Source organism: Cherax quadricarinatus, chromosome 14 (assembly GCF_038502225.1).
Source record: "Cherax quadricarinatus isolate ZL_2023a chromosome 14, ASM3850222v1, whole genome shotgun sequence".
In the NCBI taxonomy this organism is placed as follows: Eukaryota; Metazoa; Arthropoda; class Malacostraca; order Decapoda; family Parastacidae; genus Cherax; species Cherax quadricarinatus.
The window spans coordinates 48571800-48590027 of NC_091305.1; the positions used below are offsets into that span (position 1 = coordinate 48571800).

At 38.0% G+C, this 18228-nt stretch overlaps 1 protein-coding gene across 6 annotated transcripts in view; it reads left to right on the forward strand.

Annotated features, from left to right (window-relative positions):
* Positions 1-2737, forward strand: part of LOC138852700 (uncharacterized Golgi apparatus membrane protein-like protein CG5021) — a 181036-nt gene extending 178299 nt beyond the window's left edge. For all 6 annotated transcript variants that reach the window (XM_070085004.1, XM_070085001.1, XM_070085002.1 and 3 more), the window contains one exon: positions 2060-2737. In XM_070085004.1, coding sequence (XP_069941105.1) covers positions 2060-2235 — 176 coding nt within the window. In that variant the 3' untranslated portion in view covers positions 2236-2737. The remainder of the gene's footprint in view (positions 1-2059) is intronic.
* Positions 2738-18228: the final 15491 nt, after the last annotated feature.

An 18228-nucleotide genomic window follows, 5' to 3' on the forward strand; every position in this document is an offset into this window, starting at 1 on the left:
GTTCACTCATTACTTACCTTAAAATATAGGGTGAGATGAGTAGTATTTATTGTAAAATATCAAGTGTGGTATGTATGGTAGTCAGCCAGGCTACCATACCAGGCCAACCCACCCACACATACTATTCTATGATATTTAAGCATCCCAGAGCGATAAAATGTATATACAGTTCACTCATTACTTACCTTAAAATATAGGGTGAGATGAGTAGTATTTATTGTAAAAAATCAAGTGTGGTATGTATGGTAGTCAGCCAGGCTACCATACCAGAGAGAAAGAATGAGTGCATGAGAGAGGACAGGCGCAGAGTTATGTAAGAAAACCAGGCGAAGGTAAGTTTTGTAAACAGTGTACACGTCTGGTTTGTGTACAAGTTACATTGTGTACAGGTTGTCTCTACATTGATACGGTAGAATAAATAAAGAAGAACACTCCCATTCTCATGTAACATCATTTTGAGAAGAAATGATGCTCTGAGTGAAGGCAATGGAAGTAAGTCACTCTGACTTTTTTGGGTTATCCTAGGTTCTCTACACATGTTGTTATGTATTTATGTTATGTATCATGTTTATTATATAATTTTGAAAAAAATATCACGGATGGATTAATGAAAATGTGTATATTAACGTAATATACAACATTTAATGATACACCGAGCTCAGACAGCGTAAACAAACAAACTGAACAGGTTGTGGACGATCACTCGGTCAGGCGAAATAGACGGTATTAATACGTGTCCAATTTTAGTTCATTCATGTACATTTGTAAGAGTTTGTGAAACTTTTACCTTATAATATTTTTATTATTATTATAATAATTAAATCACGAAACAAATACTCTTACACTGTGTACAAGTTAGTACAGAATTATAGCTATAAAGTGAAGGCATACGAAAGGAATATTTTTCTACAGTTATCCCTAGTAACAGGTGACGGGCTAGAGAAAACGTAATTCTTCCGACACTTCTACAAACCGTTTGGTAAACATCTCATATATATTTGTATAAATTTTTATACTGTGGGTGCATGTATCATGTTTGTGTGTTACATAATGTGTTTCTTATATAATTTTGAAAAAAATATCATAGATAGATTAAGGGAAATGTCTATATTAACGTAATATGCGACATTAATGCGACCAAGAGATTATTATTATTACTATTATTATTATTATTATTATTATTATTATTTATTATTATTATTGCATCAAGAGTAGAGAGACTCTTATTGATTTTAATGTGTACCTACATGCCAGCACAGTGTGTAAGTTTATTTAGGTACAGGTGTACACAAGTTTAATTATCAAGTACAATACATATAAAATATACAATAACTTTAAAACACTTGAAATTTTGGAAAGTTTCCAGACATAATAAGGAGATGTGCTCAGGGAGAATGTAAACAAACTCGGTGGGCCGCTGTGACCGTATTAGAAAGACAGGTGGGGGGAGCCGTATAGCGAATTTTGGTCATAATTTGAAATGTCCGTATTAGCGGAACGCCGTAAAGCGAAACGCCGTAAAGCGGGGCCCTGCTGTTTACGGGGCAATGGGGGAGAGAACATATATATATATTTAAACCGTTTAGGGGTTAATTGGCAATATGATCCAATATGAATATGAAAGTTTGTGGGCATTTTCAGATTTAAAGATTCATGCTCGAAGACTGTTTGAAATGATTAGCCCAGCATACTGTGAGCAGACATTTTCTGTGATGAAACTAAAGAAATTAAAACTTAGATTTGGAGGAGCACTTATTACTCAACATTGCAGCAACAGAGCCAACACCAGACCTGAGCTTGGTTAACACACATTATCACTAGCATTCTTCTCATTGAACAACCTTCTCACATTTTCATAGATAATTTCAACGTACAAATGGAAGACCTGAATTTGAGCCATTCTTAAAAATTTATAATGTCACATCAACAAAAGTACTTTGTGTGACCCACCAGTCCAAATAATTGCCCACCCTTGCTTTTGTTGTTGTTAGAAAGACTGCTTTATCTTTAACATTGTCCAGAACTGATACAGGTCTTTCCTTTTACATCTTTACATTAGGACGTCTTATGGTTGGCCTTCGTTGGTGGAATTACATAGATGATGAGGGTCAGAGCCATTGGGTGTTTGAAGCCCGTAAGGTAAGTCAGTGCAGTAATGTGTGCCTTGCAAGTTGCTTCTCTAGATTAACAAATTATGAAATAGAGCATTGTGCATATTTCTATCATTTAACATAATTTGGCATAAGTATTTTTCCTATAAATGTCTTACACAAAGATCTTACATAGGTTATACAGAGCTCTTCCCAAGCAGATGAGTCATATAGTAAACATAAAGTATTTTTTCACGTTGAATCAGTAGTTGCTAAAATAAATAAAATATTTATTGTACTGCTTTTGATTTATCATGGATTCTGAAGGAAGGGTGAGGATATGTTGCAGTTTTTGAACTGTGGTATTGGCATACCTCTGGCAAGACAGTGATACAATGACTGATGATGAAAGTGTTTCTACTTTTTCAGGTCACCCATGGGAAATGGCCAGTGTGTTAAAAATCGAAAATTGAGTTCTTTTAGTATTCCTTTTGCCAGAATTTAGCATCAGTTACTCTTATATTGCTATTTATTTGGTCAAGATATCCAAGAATTATCATACATACCATGATCTTTACACATAATATACAAAGATTCTCAAGTCTTCCTGTGTTCATCTAGTGTGTGTATAAAAGAAAATAATATTTTTGATTACTTTTTTTCTAACCCTTTACTGTCGCAAGCCCCTTTCTGAAATTGTCATTCTATGTCACAAAATTTTTGGAAAAAAAAACAATTATTTTTTCTTAGGAAATGACAGAGAATCTTTTCCCAGTGGTAATGACACCCAAAGTACGAAATTTGCTCGAAAACTCACGGAATTACGCTCCCGCAAAGTTAGCGGTCTCAGCGACATATACTCATCGGCGAAATCTCCAACTTTGAGCCCTGTTTTTGGCCAATTCCATTGTTCCAGTTGACCAAACTCATAGCTATTTCTTTAGAACTCCATTTTTTCTATCAGTTGAGTGCAAGAAATTGGCAATTTGGCCAATTTCACACAAATTAAAAAAGATGCCAATTTCAAAATAGGGTCCAGAATAAACAATGTAGACATTCTTGGCACTAAAATAACATATCCACTGTTCATTAGTCACGTCTCTAGGCCCCTCTTACAGTGGACCCCCGCATAGCGACCTTAATCCGTGCAAGAGGGCTGGCTGTTATGCGAAATGTTCGTTATGTGAATGAATTTTCCCCATAAGAAATAATGGAAATAAAATTAATCCGTGCAAGACACCCAAAAGTATGAAAAAAAAAATTTTTTACCACAAAAAAATGTTAATTTTAGTACACACTAACTGAAAAAGGCATGCACAATTACATGACACTTACTTTTATTGAAGATCTGGTGATGATTGATGGGATGGGAGGAGGGGAGGGAGAGTGTTAATGTTTAGAAGGGGAATCCCCTTCCATTAAGACTTGAGGAGGCAAGTCCTTTTCTGGGGTTACTTCCCTTCTTCTTTTAATGCCACTAGGACCAGCTTCAGAGTCACTGGACTTCTTTCGCACAACATATCTGTCCATAGTGGCCTGTACCTCTCGTTCCTTTATGATTTGTCTAAAGTGGTTCACAACACTGTCATTGTAACAGTCACCAGCACGGCTTGCAATAGCTGTGTGAGGGTGATTTTCATCAAAAAAGGTTTGCACTTCAAGCCATTTTGCACACATTTCCTTAATCTTTGAAGTAGGCAATTCCTTCAATTTCTCTCTCCCCTCCTTTGAACCAGTTTCCCCAGGTCTGGCCTCTTGCTCTTGAAGTTGATCTATCAGCTCATCAGTGGTTAGTTCTTCATTGTCCTCCTCCACCAACTCTTCCACATCCTCCCCACTAACCTCCAACCCCAAGGACTTCCCCAATGCCACAATTGATTCCTCAACTGGTATACTCCTCTCAGGGTTAGCCTCAAACCCTTCAAAATCCCTTTTGTCTACACATTCTGGCCACAGTTTCTTCCAAGCAGAGTTCAAGGTTCTCTTAGTCACTCCCTCCCAAGCCTTACCTATAAGGTTTACACAATTGAGGATATTAAAGTGATCCTTCCAAAACTCTTTTAGAGTCAATAGAGTGTCTGTGGTCACTTCAAAGCACTTTTGAAACATAGCTTTTGTGTACAGTTTCTTGAAGTTGGAAATGACCTGCTGGTCCATGGGCTGCAGGAGAGGAGTGGTATTAGGAGGCAAAAACTTCACCTTAATGAAGCTCATGTCCCCATAAAGTCGCTCTGCCACGTCTGTAGGATGACCAGGGGCATTGTCTAACACCAGGAGGCACTTAAGGTCTAATTTCTTTTCAGTTAGGTAATCTTTCACATTGGGGGCAAATGCATGGTGTAACCAGTTATAGAAAAATTCCCTAGTGACCCATGCCTTACTGTTTGCCCTCCACAGCACACACAAATTATCCTTGAGGACATTCTTTTGCCTGAACGCTCTGGGAGTTTCAGAGTGATACACTAATAAAGGCTTAACTTTGCAATCACCACTAGCATTGGCACACATCAACAAAGTAAGCCTGTCTTTCATAGGCTTATGTCCTGGGAGTGCCTTTTCCTCCTGAGTAATGTAGGTCCTGCTTGGCATTTTCTTCCAGAACAGGCCTGTTTCATCACAATTAAACACTTGTTCAGGTTTCAGTCCTTCAGTTTCTATGTACTCCTTGAATTCATGCACATATTTTTCAGCCGCTTTGTGGTCCGAACTGGCAGCCTCACCATGCCGTATCACACTATGTATGCCACTACGCTTCTTAAATCTCTCAAACCAACCTTTGCTGGCCTTAAATTCACTCACATCATCACTAGTTGCAGGCCTTTTTTTAATTAAATCCTCATGCAACTTCCTAGCCTTTTCACATATGATCGCTTGAGAGACGCTATCTCCTGCTAGCTGTTTTTCATTTATCCACACCAATAAGAGTCTCTCAACATCTTCCATCACTTGCGATCTTTGTTTCGAAAACACAGTTAAACCTTTGGCAAGAACAGCTTCCTTGATTGCCGTTTTCTTGCCCACAATAGAAGAGATGGTTGATTTGGGTTTCTTGTACAACCTGACCAGGTCGGTGATACGCACTCCACTTTCATAATTATCAATGATCTCGTTCTTCATTTCTATAGGAATTCTAACCCTTATTGCTGTAGGGTTGGAACTAGAAGCTTTCTTGGGGCCCATGGTCACTTATTTTCCAGAAACAGCACCGAAAACACTGTAATAATACGAAATATTCCGATTGTATGCTTGAATGTTACCGCGGAGGCTGGCTGGTAAACAATGGCACAGGCGGCACATGTGAGGCTGGCTGAGGGCGCACATTGGACGCGTCTCGGACGAAGGCCGCTGAGCGGGTTTTTGTCCGCTATGCGGGGCAAAATTTTAGCGATCAAAGCGTCCGCTATGCGGATTGTCCGTTATGCAAGGCGTCCGTTATGCGGGGGTCCACTGTATATTACTATTGCTTTCTATTTTGATTTTTTATTCATACAAAAAATACAAAATTTACTGTTATGCAAACTACTGCATTATTGTAAAAATCGTATAAAAAATATCAGTGCACTAGTGAAAGAATATTAAACTCCCCAGTTGACGTTTATTGGACGTGTGGTATGATTTGCTTACTCCTGAACATTGGTAAAAATTGAACATTTCCCCTACTTTGAGCTCAATTTCAAGCTCGTTTCCATCATGAAACTGATCAAAATCATCTCTATTTCTGTAATATGTTTTCCATTTTATCACATGAGACCATGAAAACGAGAATACAATGATAAATACTATACGAAAATACATCTCAAAATGACTCACGAAATCGTAATGACACGATTGCAAATAAACCATACGACGGGCAGGGATAGAAGCCGCAATCAGAGAGTCTCAAAACTCCAGACCGTCGCGTTAGCCACTGGACAAAGTCTGCGTTTTAATCCAAAAAAAAATGGTCAGAGTGTTTTTTTTTTCGTCATTATGCACAGCGTGCTGCAGGATTTTTTTTATGTAGTGCACACTGACCATACAGACCCATTCTGTCACATGTGGGCCTACCAGCTTTCTCCTGCTTGATTTGAAACCACTAAAATTTACGTGTATAAATATGTCCGAGACAGTGGCGCGTAAGGCGTATATTTTCGACCAAAACAGTCAAAGGGTTAAAGTACAGAATCTGAAAATTAACTGGTAATTTATTTGCTATTAGTTATATATTTTTATCCAGTGTGGGCATCTGTAGTATAGTAAGATAAAAGGAAAATATTGCATAAAAGTACTGTATATGAAAAAATTGTAATTGAAAGTGCAGTAGTCCCCCCAAATTTGCAGGGATTACATTCCAAGACCACCCGCAAATTTGGAAAAGCCGTGAATTCTGGACGCGGTTAAAAAAATTCCTATAAATGCCTATTTTTATAGTTTAAACTCTAAATATGCCCCATAGAACACTTTAATTTCTAACTCAGCTTCATACATCACACTTACGAAAAAAGAATGTAAAGATAAACCCATTTACAGTACTGTACTGCTATGTCTCCCACAGTGCTAGAATATAAAATACAGATGTTACTCCCGTATACAGTGGACCCCCGGTTTGCAATGGCATCGGTATCTGATAAATCAGGTATTCAATACATTTTAACGCAAAAATTTTGCCTGGGTTCCTGTTAAAATCCCGCCATACGTGAGTCATCCGAGACGTGTCCACGTGTGGCCTGAGCTGCCCAGTGTGTGCCATGTGCAAATGATAAGAAAGAGATAATTGTGGATGTTATGAATGAGAAGAAGCTGGATGTCCTGGCTTTAAGTGAAACAAAGCTGAAGGGGGTGGGAGAGTTTCAGTGGAGAGGAATAAATGGGATTAGGCCAGGGGTTTCAAATAGAGTTAGAGCTAAAGAAGGAGTAGCAATAATGTTGAAGAATAAGCTATGGCAGGAAAAGAGGGACTATAAATGTTTTAATTCAAGGATTATGTGGAGTAAAATAAAGGTTGGATGTGAAAAGTGGGTTATAGTAAGCATATATGCACCTGGAGAAGAGAGAAGTGTAGAGGAGTGAGAGAAATTTTGGGAAATGTTGAGTGAATGCATGGGGAGTTTTGAACAAAATGTGAGAGTACTTGTAGTTGGGGATTTCAATGCTAAAGTGGGTAAAAATGTTGTGGAGGGAGTAGTAGGTAAATTTGGGGTGCCAGGGGTAAATGAAAATTGGGAGCCTTTAATTAAGCTATGTGTAGAAAGAGGTTTGGTAATAAGTAATACATATTTTATGAAAAAGAGGATAAATAAATATACAAGGTATGATATAGCACGTAATGAAAGTAGTTTGTTAGATTATGTATTGGTGGGTAAAAGGTTGATGGGTAGGCTTCAGGATGTACACATTTATGGAGGGGCAACTGATATATCGTATCATTATTTAGTTGTAGCTACAGTTAGAGTAAGAGGTAGATGGGACAAGAGGAAAATGGCAACAACAAGTAAAAGGGAGGTGAAAGTGTATAAACTAAGGGAGGAGGAAGTTTGGGTGAGATATAAGCAACTATTGGCAGAAAGGTGGGCTGGTGCAAGTATGAGTAGTGGGGGGGTTGAAGAGGTTTGGAATAGTTTTAAAAATGCAGTAGTAGAATGTGGGACAGAAGTTTGTGGTTATAGGAGGGCAGGTGCAGGAGGAAAGAGGAGTAATTGGTGGAATAATGAAGTGAAGGGTGTGATAAAAGAGAAAACGTTAGCTTATGAGAGGTTTTTACAAAGCAGAAGTGTTATTAGAAGAGTAGAGTATATGGAGAGTAAAAGAAAGGTGAAGAGAGTGGTGAGAGAGTGCAAAAGGAGAGCAGATGATAGAGTGGGAGAGGCACTGTCAAGAAATTTTAATGAAAATAAGAAAAAATTTTGGAGTAAGTTAAACAAGTTAAGAAAGCCTAGGGAACGAATGGATATGTCAGTTAAAAACAGAGTAGGAGAGTTAGTAGATGGGGACATGGAGGTATTGGGTAGATGGCGAGAATACTTTGAGGAACTTTTAAATGTCGATGAAGAAAGGGAGGCGGTAATCTCGTGCACTGGCCAGGGAGGTATACCATCTTTTAGAAGTGAAGAAGGGCAGGATATAAGTGTGGGGGAGGTGCGTGAGGCATTACGTAGAATGAAAGGGGGTAAAGTAGCTGGAATTGACGGGATCATAACAGAAATGTTAAAAGCAGGAGGGAATATAGTGTTGGAGTGGTTGGTATTTTTGTTTAATAAATGTATGAAAGAGGGGAAGGTACCTAAGGATTGGCAGAGAGCATGTATAGTCCCTTTGTATAAAGGGAAGGGGGACAAAAGAGATTGTAAAAATTGTAGAGGAATTAGTTTACTGAGTATACCAGGAAAAGTGTACAGTAGGGTTATTATTGAAAGAATTAGAGGTAAGACAGAATGTAGGATTGCGGATGAGCAAGGAGGTTTTAGAGTGGGTAGGTGATGTGTAGATCAGGTATTTACATTGAAGCATATATGTGAACAGTATTTACATAAAGGTGGGGAAATTTTTATTGCATTTATGGATTTAGAAAAGGCACATGATAGCGTGGATAGGGGAGCAATGTGGCAGATGTTGCAAGTATATGGAATAGGTGGTAAGTTACTAAATGTTGTAAAGAGTTTTTATGAGGACTGTGAGGCTCAGATTAGGGTGTGTAGAAGAGAGGGAGACTACTTCCCGGTAAAAGTAGGTCTTAGACAGGGATGTGTAATGTCACCATGGTTGTTTAATATATTTATAGATGGGGTTGTAAAAGAAGTAAATGCTAGGGTGTTCGGGAGAGGGGTGGGATTAAATTATGGAGAATCAAATACAAAATGGGAAGTGACACAGTTACTTTTTGCTGATGATTCTGTGCTTATGGGTGATTCTAAAGAAAAATTGCAAAGGTTAGTGGACGAATTTGGGAGTGTGTGTAAAGGTAGAAAGTTGAAAGTGAACATAGAAAAGAGTAAGGTGATGAGGGTATCAAATTATTTAGATAAAGAAAAATTGGATATCAAATTGGGCAGGAGGAGTATGGAAGAAGTGAATGTTTTCAGATATTTGGGAGTTGACGTATCAACGGGTGGATTTATGAAGGATGAGGTTAATCATAGAATTGATGAGGGAAAAAAGATGAGTGGTGCATTGAGGTACAGCAGGGCCCCACTTATACGGCAGGTTAGGTTCCAGGCTACCGCCGTAAAGCGGAAACCGCCGTAAAGTGGAACACCCTTTTTTTCCACTTATAAATGCATACAAATACTAGATAACAAGTTTACACTAACATATATTAAGTTAGCAATAGAACCAGGCATCAAAAACAATAAAAAAGTACAATACACACATAGTGCACTCATTACTTACCTTAAAATATTTATAGTCTTAATCTAGGGTGAGACAAGTAGTATTTATTGTAAGAAATCAAGTGTGGTATGTATGGTAATCAGCCAGGCTACCTTACCAGGCCACCCCACCCACACATACTATTCTATGATATTTAAGCATCCCAGAGCGATAAAATGTATATACAGTTCACTCATTACTTACCTTAAAATATAGGGTGAGATGAGTAGTATTTATTGTAAAAAATCAAGTGTGGTATGTATGGTAGTCAGCCGGGCTACCATACCAGGCCAACCCACCCACACATATATTCTATGATATTTAAGCATCCCAGAGCGATAAAATGTATATACAGTTCACTCATTACTTACCTTAAAATATTTGTAGTCTTAATGTAGGGTCAGGAGTAAGTAAATGAGATAAAACGAATAAATGAGAGAGAGAAAGAATGAGTACATGAGACGGGACAGGCGCAGAGTTATGTAAACAAACCAGGCGAAGGTAAGTTTTGTAAACAAACGAAGTGTACACGTCTGGTTTGTGTACAAGTTACATTGTGTACAGGTTGTCTCTACATTGATACGGTAGAATTAATAAAGAAGAACACTCCCATTCTCATGTAACATCATTTTGAGAAGAAATGATGCTCTGAGTGAAGGCAATGGAAATAAGTCACACTGACTTTTTTGGGTTATCCTAGGTTCTCTACACATATGTTGTTATGTATGATAATTTATGTAACTGTATTTGTGTATACCTGAATAAACTTACATACATACGAAAGGAATAATTTTCTACAGTTACCCCCAGTAACACATTTTCTCTTATGTTAGATTAGAGAAAATGTTATTCTTGGCATCACTTGTACAAGTTATCTGGCTACCACATCTTATATTTATGTTTATTTATTCTATTGTAGGGTGTATTTATCATCTTTATATGTTATGTATCGTGTTTATTATATAATTTTGAAAAAAAATATCATGGATGGATTAATGAAAATGTGTATATTAACGTAATATACGACATTTAATGAGACTCGGTGTGTGTTGTTATTTTCATTTCTAATATGGCGTCACTTGTGCAAGTCGTCTGCTACCACATCTCACATTTATGTTTATTTATTCTACTGTGGGGTGTATTTATCTTATTTATATGTTATGCATCGTGTTTATTATATAATTTTGAAAAAAATATCATAGATGGATTAATGAAAATGTGTATATTAACGTAATATACGACATTTAAATGACTCGATGATTATTATTATCATTACTAATATGACGTCTGGAGACATAAGACACCGATTTTAATGTGTACCTGCATGCCAGCACAGTATTTAAGTTTATTTAGGTACAGGTATACATAAGTATAATTATCAGAGTATACGTATATAAAATAGGAAATAACTTTTAAAAACATTTGAAATTTTGGAGTTTCCAGACAAAATGGAGAGACTTAGTGTTTACTGAGCTCACGGAGAATGTAAACAAACAGGGTGGGGCACGGTGACCGTATTAGAAAGTCAGGTGGGGGGAGCCGTATAGCGAGTTTTGGTCATAATTTGAAATGACCGTATTAGTGGAACGCCGTAAAGTGAAACGCCGTAAAGCGGGGCCCTCCTGTATATGTGGAGGCAAAAAATTTTATCTATGGAGGCAGAGAAGGAATGTATGAAAGTGTAGTGGTACCAACACTCGTATATGGGTGTGAAGCTTGGGTTGTAAATGCTGCAGCGAGGAGGCGGTTGGAGGCAGTGGAGATGTCCTGTCTAAGGGCAATGTGTGGTGTAAATATTATGCAGAAAATTCAGAGTGTGGAAATTAGGAGAAGGTGTAGAGTTAATAAAAGTATTAGACAGAGGGCTGAAGAGGGGTTGTTCAGGTGGTTTGGTCATTTAGAGAGAATGGATCAAAGTAGAATGACATGGAGAGTGTATAAATCTGTAGGGGAAGGAAGGCGGGGTAGGGGTCGTCCTCAAAAGGGTTGGAGGGAGCAGGTAAAGGAGGTTTTGTGGGTGAGGGGCTTGGACTTTCAGCAAGTGTGCATGAGCGTGTTCGATAGGAGTGAATGGAAACGAATGGTATTTGGGATCTGACAAGCTGTTGGAGTGTAAGCAGGATAATATTTAGTAAAAGGATTCAGGGAAACCAGTTATTTTATATAGCCAGACTTGAGTCCTGGAAATGGTAAGTACCATGCCTGCACTTTAAAGGAGGGGTTTAGGATATTGGCAGTTTGGAGGGATGTGTTGTGTATCTTTATACATATATACAGTGGAACCTCTACTTGCAAGCGTGTCCATGTGCAATTCGATTTTTTGCTTACATATGCGAGCAAAATTTCCACAAGTGAGCAGACCTCAAGGCAGGTTCCTTGACACTGGTGAGGGGCTCTTGCTCTTGATCTTGGGAACCTTATCTCATTTGTTTGTTGGACTATCTTATTGAAACTTGGGTAATGTATAATGGAAAGATGCTTCTTAACGTACACCTAAAATGAAAGAAATCTAAGCATAAATAATGGAGTTCACTTTTCAGCAATTAGCCACTCCTTAGCGGCAATTTCGAATGGTTTTAATGGTTGTATTCTCGTTTTTTTGGTCTCATTTGATAGAATGGAAAATATATTACAGAAATAGATATGATTTTAATTGCTTTCATGGCAAAAGTACCTTGAAATAGAGCTCAACCTAGGAGAAATGGTCCATTGCTTGGCTGTTTCAGAGTAAACAAATGATGTCACTGTCCATTCCAATATGCAGTCATGAATGGGTTGACATTTATACAATTATTGCAATAAGGAATAACAGTAAAGCTTATATTTGTGTGAATAAAAATTACAGATTATTTATATAATAATAATAATAATGAAAGAAATCTAAGCACAAATAATGGAGTTCACTTCTCAGCAATTAGCCACCCCTTAGTGGTAGTTTCAAATGGTTTTTATGGTTGTATTCTCATTTTTTTGGTCTCATTTGATAGAATGTAAGATATATTATAGAAATAGATATAATTTTGATTGCTTTCATGACGAAAAGTGCCTTGAAATGGAGCTCAACCTAGGACAAATGGTCAATTGCTTGGCTGTTTCACAGTAAACAAATGATGTCACTGTCCATTCCAATATGCAGTCGTGAATGGGTTGACATTACTAAGAATGACATACTAAGAATGTAACCCAAATCTTGACAAAATAGAAGATCTAAGGAAGACAGCCCTGCTAACCCAAACACTGCCTCCGCTGCCAGACAATCACTTAACCCAAGCTCAGGGAAATCAAGCCTTCTCCTCCATAGCTACACAGTATCTACTTTAGTGATACTATGAAAGGATATCGCAGAAGAAACAGCAGCGGTAAGTAAAGATTAACACCAAGGACCCTAGAACTCGACTTGTCTACCCAGCAGGACGCCGGTGTATCATCAACCTCCCTCACCACCACCACCCAGAGAACAACAAACATGGCTGACTCCCCCTCCAACTCCACTCCCTTCAAAGGATTCACCCATGATAACTCAGGTATGATTATTCCTGATAATATCAGGGACTACATCGTTGCTCTAGAAAACGAAATCAAAGATATTAAAGCAATACTTGCGCGACGAGAATCCAAGATAACCAACCTTGAGAACAAGATCCAAAACCTTGAAGAGAAGATTACCTCGGGAAGTGCTGACACAGAAAATACTCTGAAAACAGCTATAGCCAGTCACACTGAGAAAATAACAACCCTAAATATGAAGGTTGAAGAAGCAATCAAGGACTGGAATCAGAACATGCACACTCGACTGAATGAATACCTTGATGTCCAAGACGACAAAACTGAACAAGATAAGTTGTCTGATGTAGTTATAATAAACAGTCCACACATTCCTAGTGACATAACCCAAGAACAGTGCAAAGAAACTGCTATCAGGATAATACAGGACCATGTACACGTTATCGTGCAAAACAATGAAATCAAAGAAACACGTTTGGTAGGAAAACCAGGTAGTAAACACAGTATTATAATGATCAGACTTCATTCATATGATAAAAGAAAGGACTTAATTAAATCAGCAATTACAATGAAAAATGGAGTGTTCATCAACGAGTGTCTAACGAAAAAACGTCAAAACCTTCTGTTCAGGTTGAGAAAACTTAAATAGGAAAACAAAATACATCAGTGTTTCACTCGAGATGAGAAAATACTAGTTAGAAATACTTCAACAGGACAATAATACACCATCTCAAATGAACATGATTTCTCTACCTTCCTTAGAAAAGCTAACATTTCTATAACAGATTAGATAAGTGTCCTTAACACATATATACATGTACTTGTGGTGCATATAGTGTACGTTACTATTATATTATTGTGCATTATTATTATTTACTATTATTGTGCATTATTATTATTATTTACTATTATTGTGCATTATTATTTTTTCTTTTACTAGCTAATGCCAGCTACCTCAAATACTTTTTACTTTTTAATTGCTTTTATTGCTCATAATTTTGTGTTGCAAGTCAAATCTTACTCCAAATTAATGTCATTCATGGTTGCTACCTGTCCATTTAATTCAGCTTACCACTACTATTTTAATTCCTTTTATATTGTGTGAGCGATTAGTGTATATTCCAATTACATTATTGTGTGAGTCCCAAAACTATCTTTTGCTAGCTAGTACCAGCTACCTCATATTTATCTACTTTTTATAGTGCAGTTAATTGCTCAACTTATTATTTTTTATTTTATTATCACACTGGCCGATTCCCACCAAGGCAGGGTGGCCCGAAAAAGAAAAACTTTCACCATCATTCACTCCATCACTGTCTTGCCAGAAGGGTGCTTTACACTACAGTTTTTAAACTGCAACATTAACACCCCTCCTTCAGAGTGCAGGCACTGTACTTCCCATCTCCAGGACTCAAGTCCGGCCTGCCGGTTTCCCTGAATCCCTTCATAAATGTTACTTTGCTCACACTCCAACAGCACGTCAAGTATTAAAAACCATTTGTCTCCATTCACTCCTATCAAACACGCTCACGCATGCCTGCTGGAAGTCCAAGCCCCTCGCACACAAAACCTCCTTTACCCCCTCCCTCCAACCTTTCCTAGGCCGACCCCTACCACGCCTTCCTTCCACTACAGACTGATATACTCTTGAAGTCATTCTGTTTCGCTCCATTCTCTCTACATGTCCGAACCACCTCAACAACCCTTCCTCAGCCCTCTGGACAACAGTTTTGGTAATCCCGCACCTGCTTCTAACTTCCAAACTACGAATTCTCTGCATTATATTCACACCACACATTGCCCTCAGACATGACATCTCCACTGCCTCCAGCCTTCTCCTCGCTGCAACATTCATCACCCACGCTTCACACCCATATAAGAGCGTTGGTAAAACTATACTCTCATACATTCCCCTCTTTGCCTCCAAGGACAAAGTTCTTTGTCTCCACAGACTCCTAAGTGCACCACTCACTCTTTTTCCCTCATCAATTCTATGATTCACCTCATCTTTCATAGACCCATCCGCTGACACGTCCACTCCCAAATATCTGAATACGTTCACCTCCTCCATACTCTCTCCCTCCAATCTGATATCCAATCTTTCATCACCTAATCTTTTTGTTATCCTCATAACCTTACTCTTTCCTGTATTCACCTTTAATTTTCTTCTTTTGCACACCCTACCAAATTCATCCACCAATCTCTGCAACTTCTCTTCAGAATCTCCCAAGAGCACAGTGTCATCAGCAAAGAGCAGCTGTGACAACTCCCACTTTGTGTGTGATTCTTTATCTTTTAACTCCACGCCTCTTGCCAAGACCCTCGCATTTACTTCTCTTACAACCCCATCTATAAATATATTAAACAACCACAGTGACATCACACATCCTTGTCTAAGGCCTACTTTTACTGGGAAAAAATTTCCCTCTTTCCTACATACTCTAACTTGAGCCTCACTATCCTCGTAAAAACTCTTCACTACTTTCAGTAACCTACCTCCTACACCATACACTTGCAACATCTGCCATATTGCCCCCCTATCCACCCTGTCATACGCCTTTTCCAAATCCATAAATGCCACAAAGACCTCTTTAGCCTTATCTAAATACTGTTCACTTATATGTTTCACTGTAAACACCTGGTCCACACACCCCTACATTTCCTAAAGCCTCCTTGTTCATCTGCTATCCTATTCTCCGTCTTACTCTTAATTCTTTCAATTATAACTCTACAATACACTTTACCAGGTATACTCAACAGACTTATCCCCCTATAATTTTTGCACTCTCTTTTATCCCCTTTGCCTTTATACAAAGGAACTATGCATGCTCTCTGCCAATCCCTAGGTACCTTACCCTCTTCCATACATTTATTAAATAATTGCACCAACCACGCCAAAACTATATCCCCACCTGCTTTTAACATTTCTATCTTTATCCCATCAATCCCGGCTGCCTTACCCCCTTTCATTTTACCTACTGCCTCACGAACTTCCCCCACACTCACAACTGGCTCTTTCTCACTCCTACAAGATGTTATTCCTCCTTGCCCCATACACGTAATCACAGCTTCCCTATCTTCATCAACATTTAACAATTCCTCAAAATATTCCCTCCATCTTCCCAATACCTCTAACTCTCCATTTAATAACTCTCCTCTCCTATTTTTAACTGACAAATCCATTTGTTCTCTAGGCTTTCTTAACTTGTTAATCTCACTCCAAAACTTTTTCTTATTTTCAACAAAATTTGTTGATAACATCTCACCCACTCTCTCATTTGCTCTCTTTTTACATTGCTTCACCACTCTCTTAACCTCTCTCTTTTTCTCCATATACTCTTCCCTCTTTGCATCACTTCTACTTTGTAAAAACTTCTCATATGCTAACTTTTTCTCCCTTACTACTCTCTTTACATCATCATTCCACCAATCGCTCCTCTTCCCTCCTGCACCCACTTTCCTGTAACCACAAACTTCTGCTGAACACTCTAACACTACATTTTTAAACCTACCCCATACCTCTTCGACCCCATTGCCTATGCTCTCATTAGCCCATCTATCCTCCAATAGCTGTTTATATCTTACCCTAACTGCCTCCTCTTTTAGTTTATAAACCTTCACCTCTCTCTTCCCTGATGCTTCTATTCTCCTTGTATCCCATCTACCTTTTACTCTCAGTGTAGCTACAACTAGAAAGTGATCTGATATATCTGTGGCCTCTCTATAAACATGTACATCCTGAAGTCTACTCAACAGTCTTTTATCTACCAATACATAATCCAACAAACTACTGTCATTTCGCCCTACATCATATCTTGTATACTTATTTATCCTCTTTTTCTTAAAATATGTATTACCTATAACTAAACCCCTTTCTATACAAAGTTCAATCAAAGGGCTCCCATTATCATTTACACCTGGCACCCCAAACTTACCTACCACACCCTCTCTAAAAGTTTCTCCTACTTTAGCATTCAGGTCCCCTACCACAATTACTCTCTCACTTGGTTCAAAGGCTCCTATACATTCACTTAACATCTCCCAAAATCTCTCTCTCTCCTCTGCATTCCTCTCTTCTCCAGGTGCATACACGCTTATTATGACCCCACTTCTCGCATCCAACCTTTACTTTAATCCACATAATTCTTGAATTTACACATTCATATTCTCTTTTCTCCTTCCATAACTGATCATTTAACATTACTGCTACCCCTTCCTTTGCTCTAACTCTCTCAGATACTCCAGATTTAATCCCATTTATTTCCCCCCACTGAAACTCTCCTACCCCCTTCAGCTTTGTTTCGCTTAGGGCCAGGACATCCAACTTCTTTTCATTCATAACAACAGCAATCATCTGTTTCTTGTCATCCGCACTACATCCACGCACATTTAAGCATCCCAGTTTTATAAAGTTTTTCTTCTCTTTTTTAGTAAATGTCTACAGGAGAAGGGGTTACTAGCCCATTGCTCCCGGCATTTTAGTCGCCTCATACGACACGCATGGCTTACGGAGGAAAGATTCTTTTCCACTTCCCCATGGACAATAGAAGAAATAAAGAGGAACAAGAGCTATTTAGAAAAAGGAGAAAAACCTAGATGTATGTATATATATATGCATGTACGTGTCTGTGAAGTGTGACCAAAGTGTAAGTAGGAGTAGCAAGATATCCCTGTTATCTAGCATGTTTATGAGACAGAAAAAGAAACCAGCATTCCTACCATCATGCAAAACAGTTACAGGTTTCTGTTTCACAGTCATCTGGCAGGACGGTAGTACTTCCCTGGGTGGTTGCTGTCTACCAACCTACTATACATTATTATACATTACAAATCAGATCTTACTCCCAAATCAATATTATATCATAGTGACTATCTGTCCATTGAACTTTGTTTACCATTACTTAATTTAGTCTCTTATATATTTTTATCCTTTATTTTAGATTTATTTAACTACCTTAGTTCATATATTCACAATTGTTAAAATAATCAAAGTGCTATTCTCAGGGGCTAAAGTGTAATAAGTTCACTATTTTGCCATTAAAATGCTCCAGGTGCTATTGACTACCTCAGGTGCTACTGATTTTACTTTTAATACATTCTTTTATTATTATATTCATTAGCTCCTTTATTTTAACTGTAAAAATCTACTGTAGTTCCTAAACTCACTTGTTAAAATAATTAAGGTGCTATTAGATACTTAAGTGTATAACTGAATTATCAATTCTGTAATAATCCCTTTTTCTTTCAAATTTTTACAAGTTTTAGATTAATCACGGAGTCTTAGTCATAA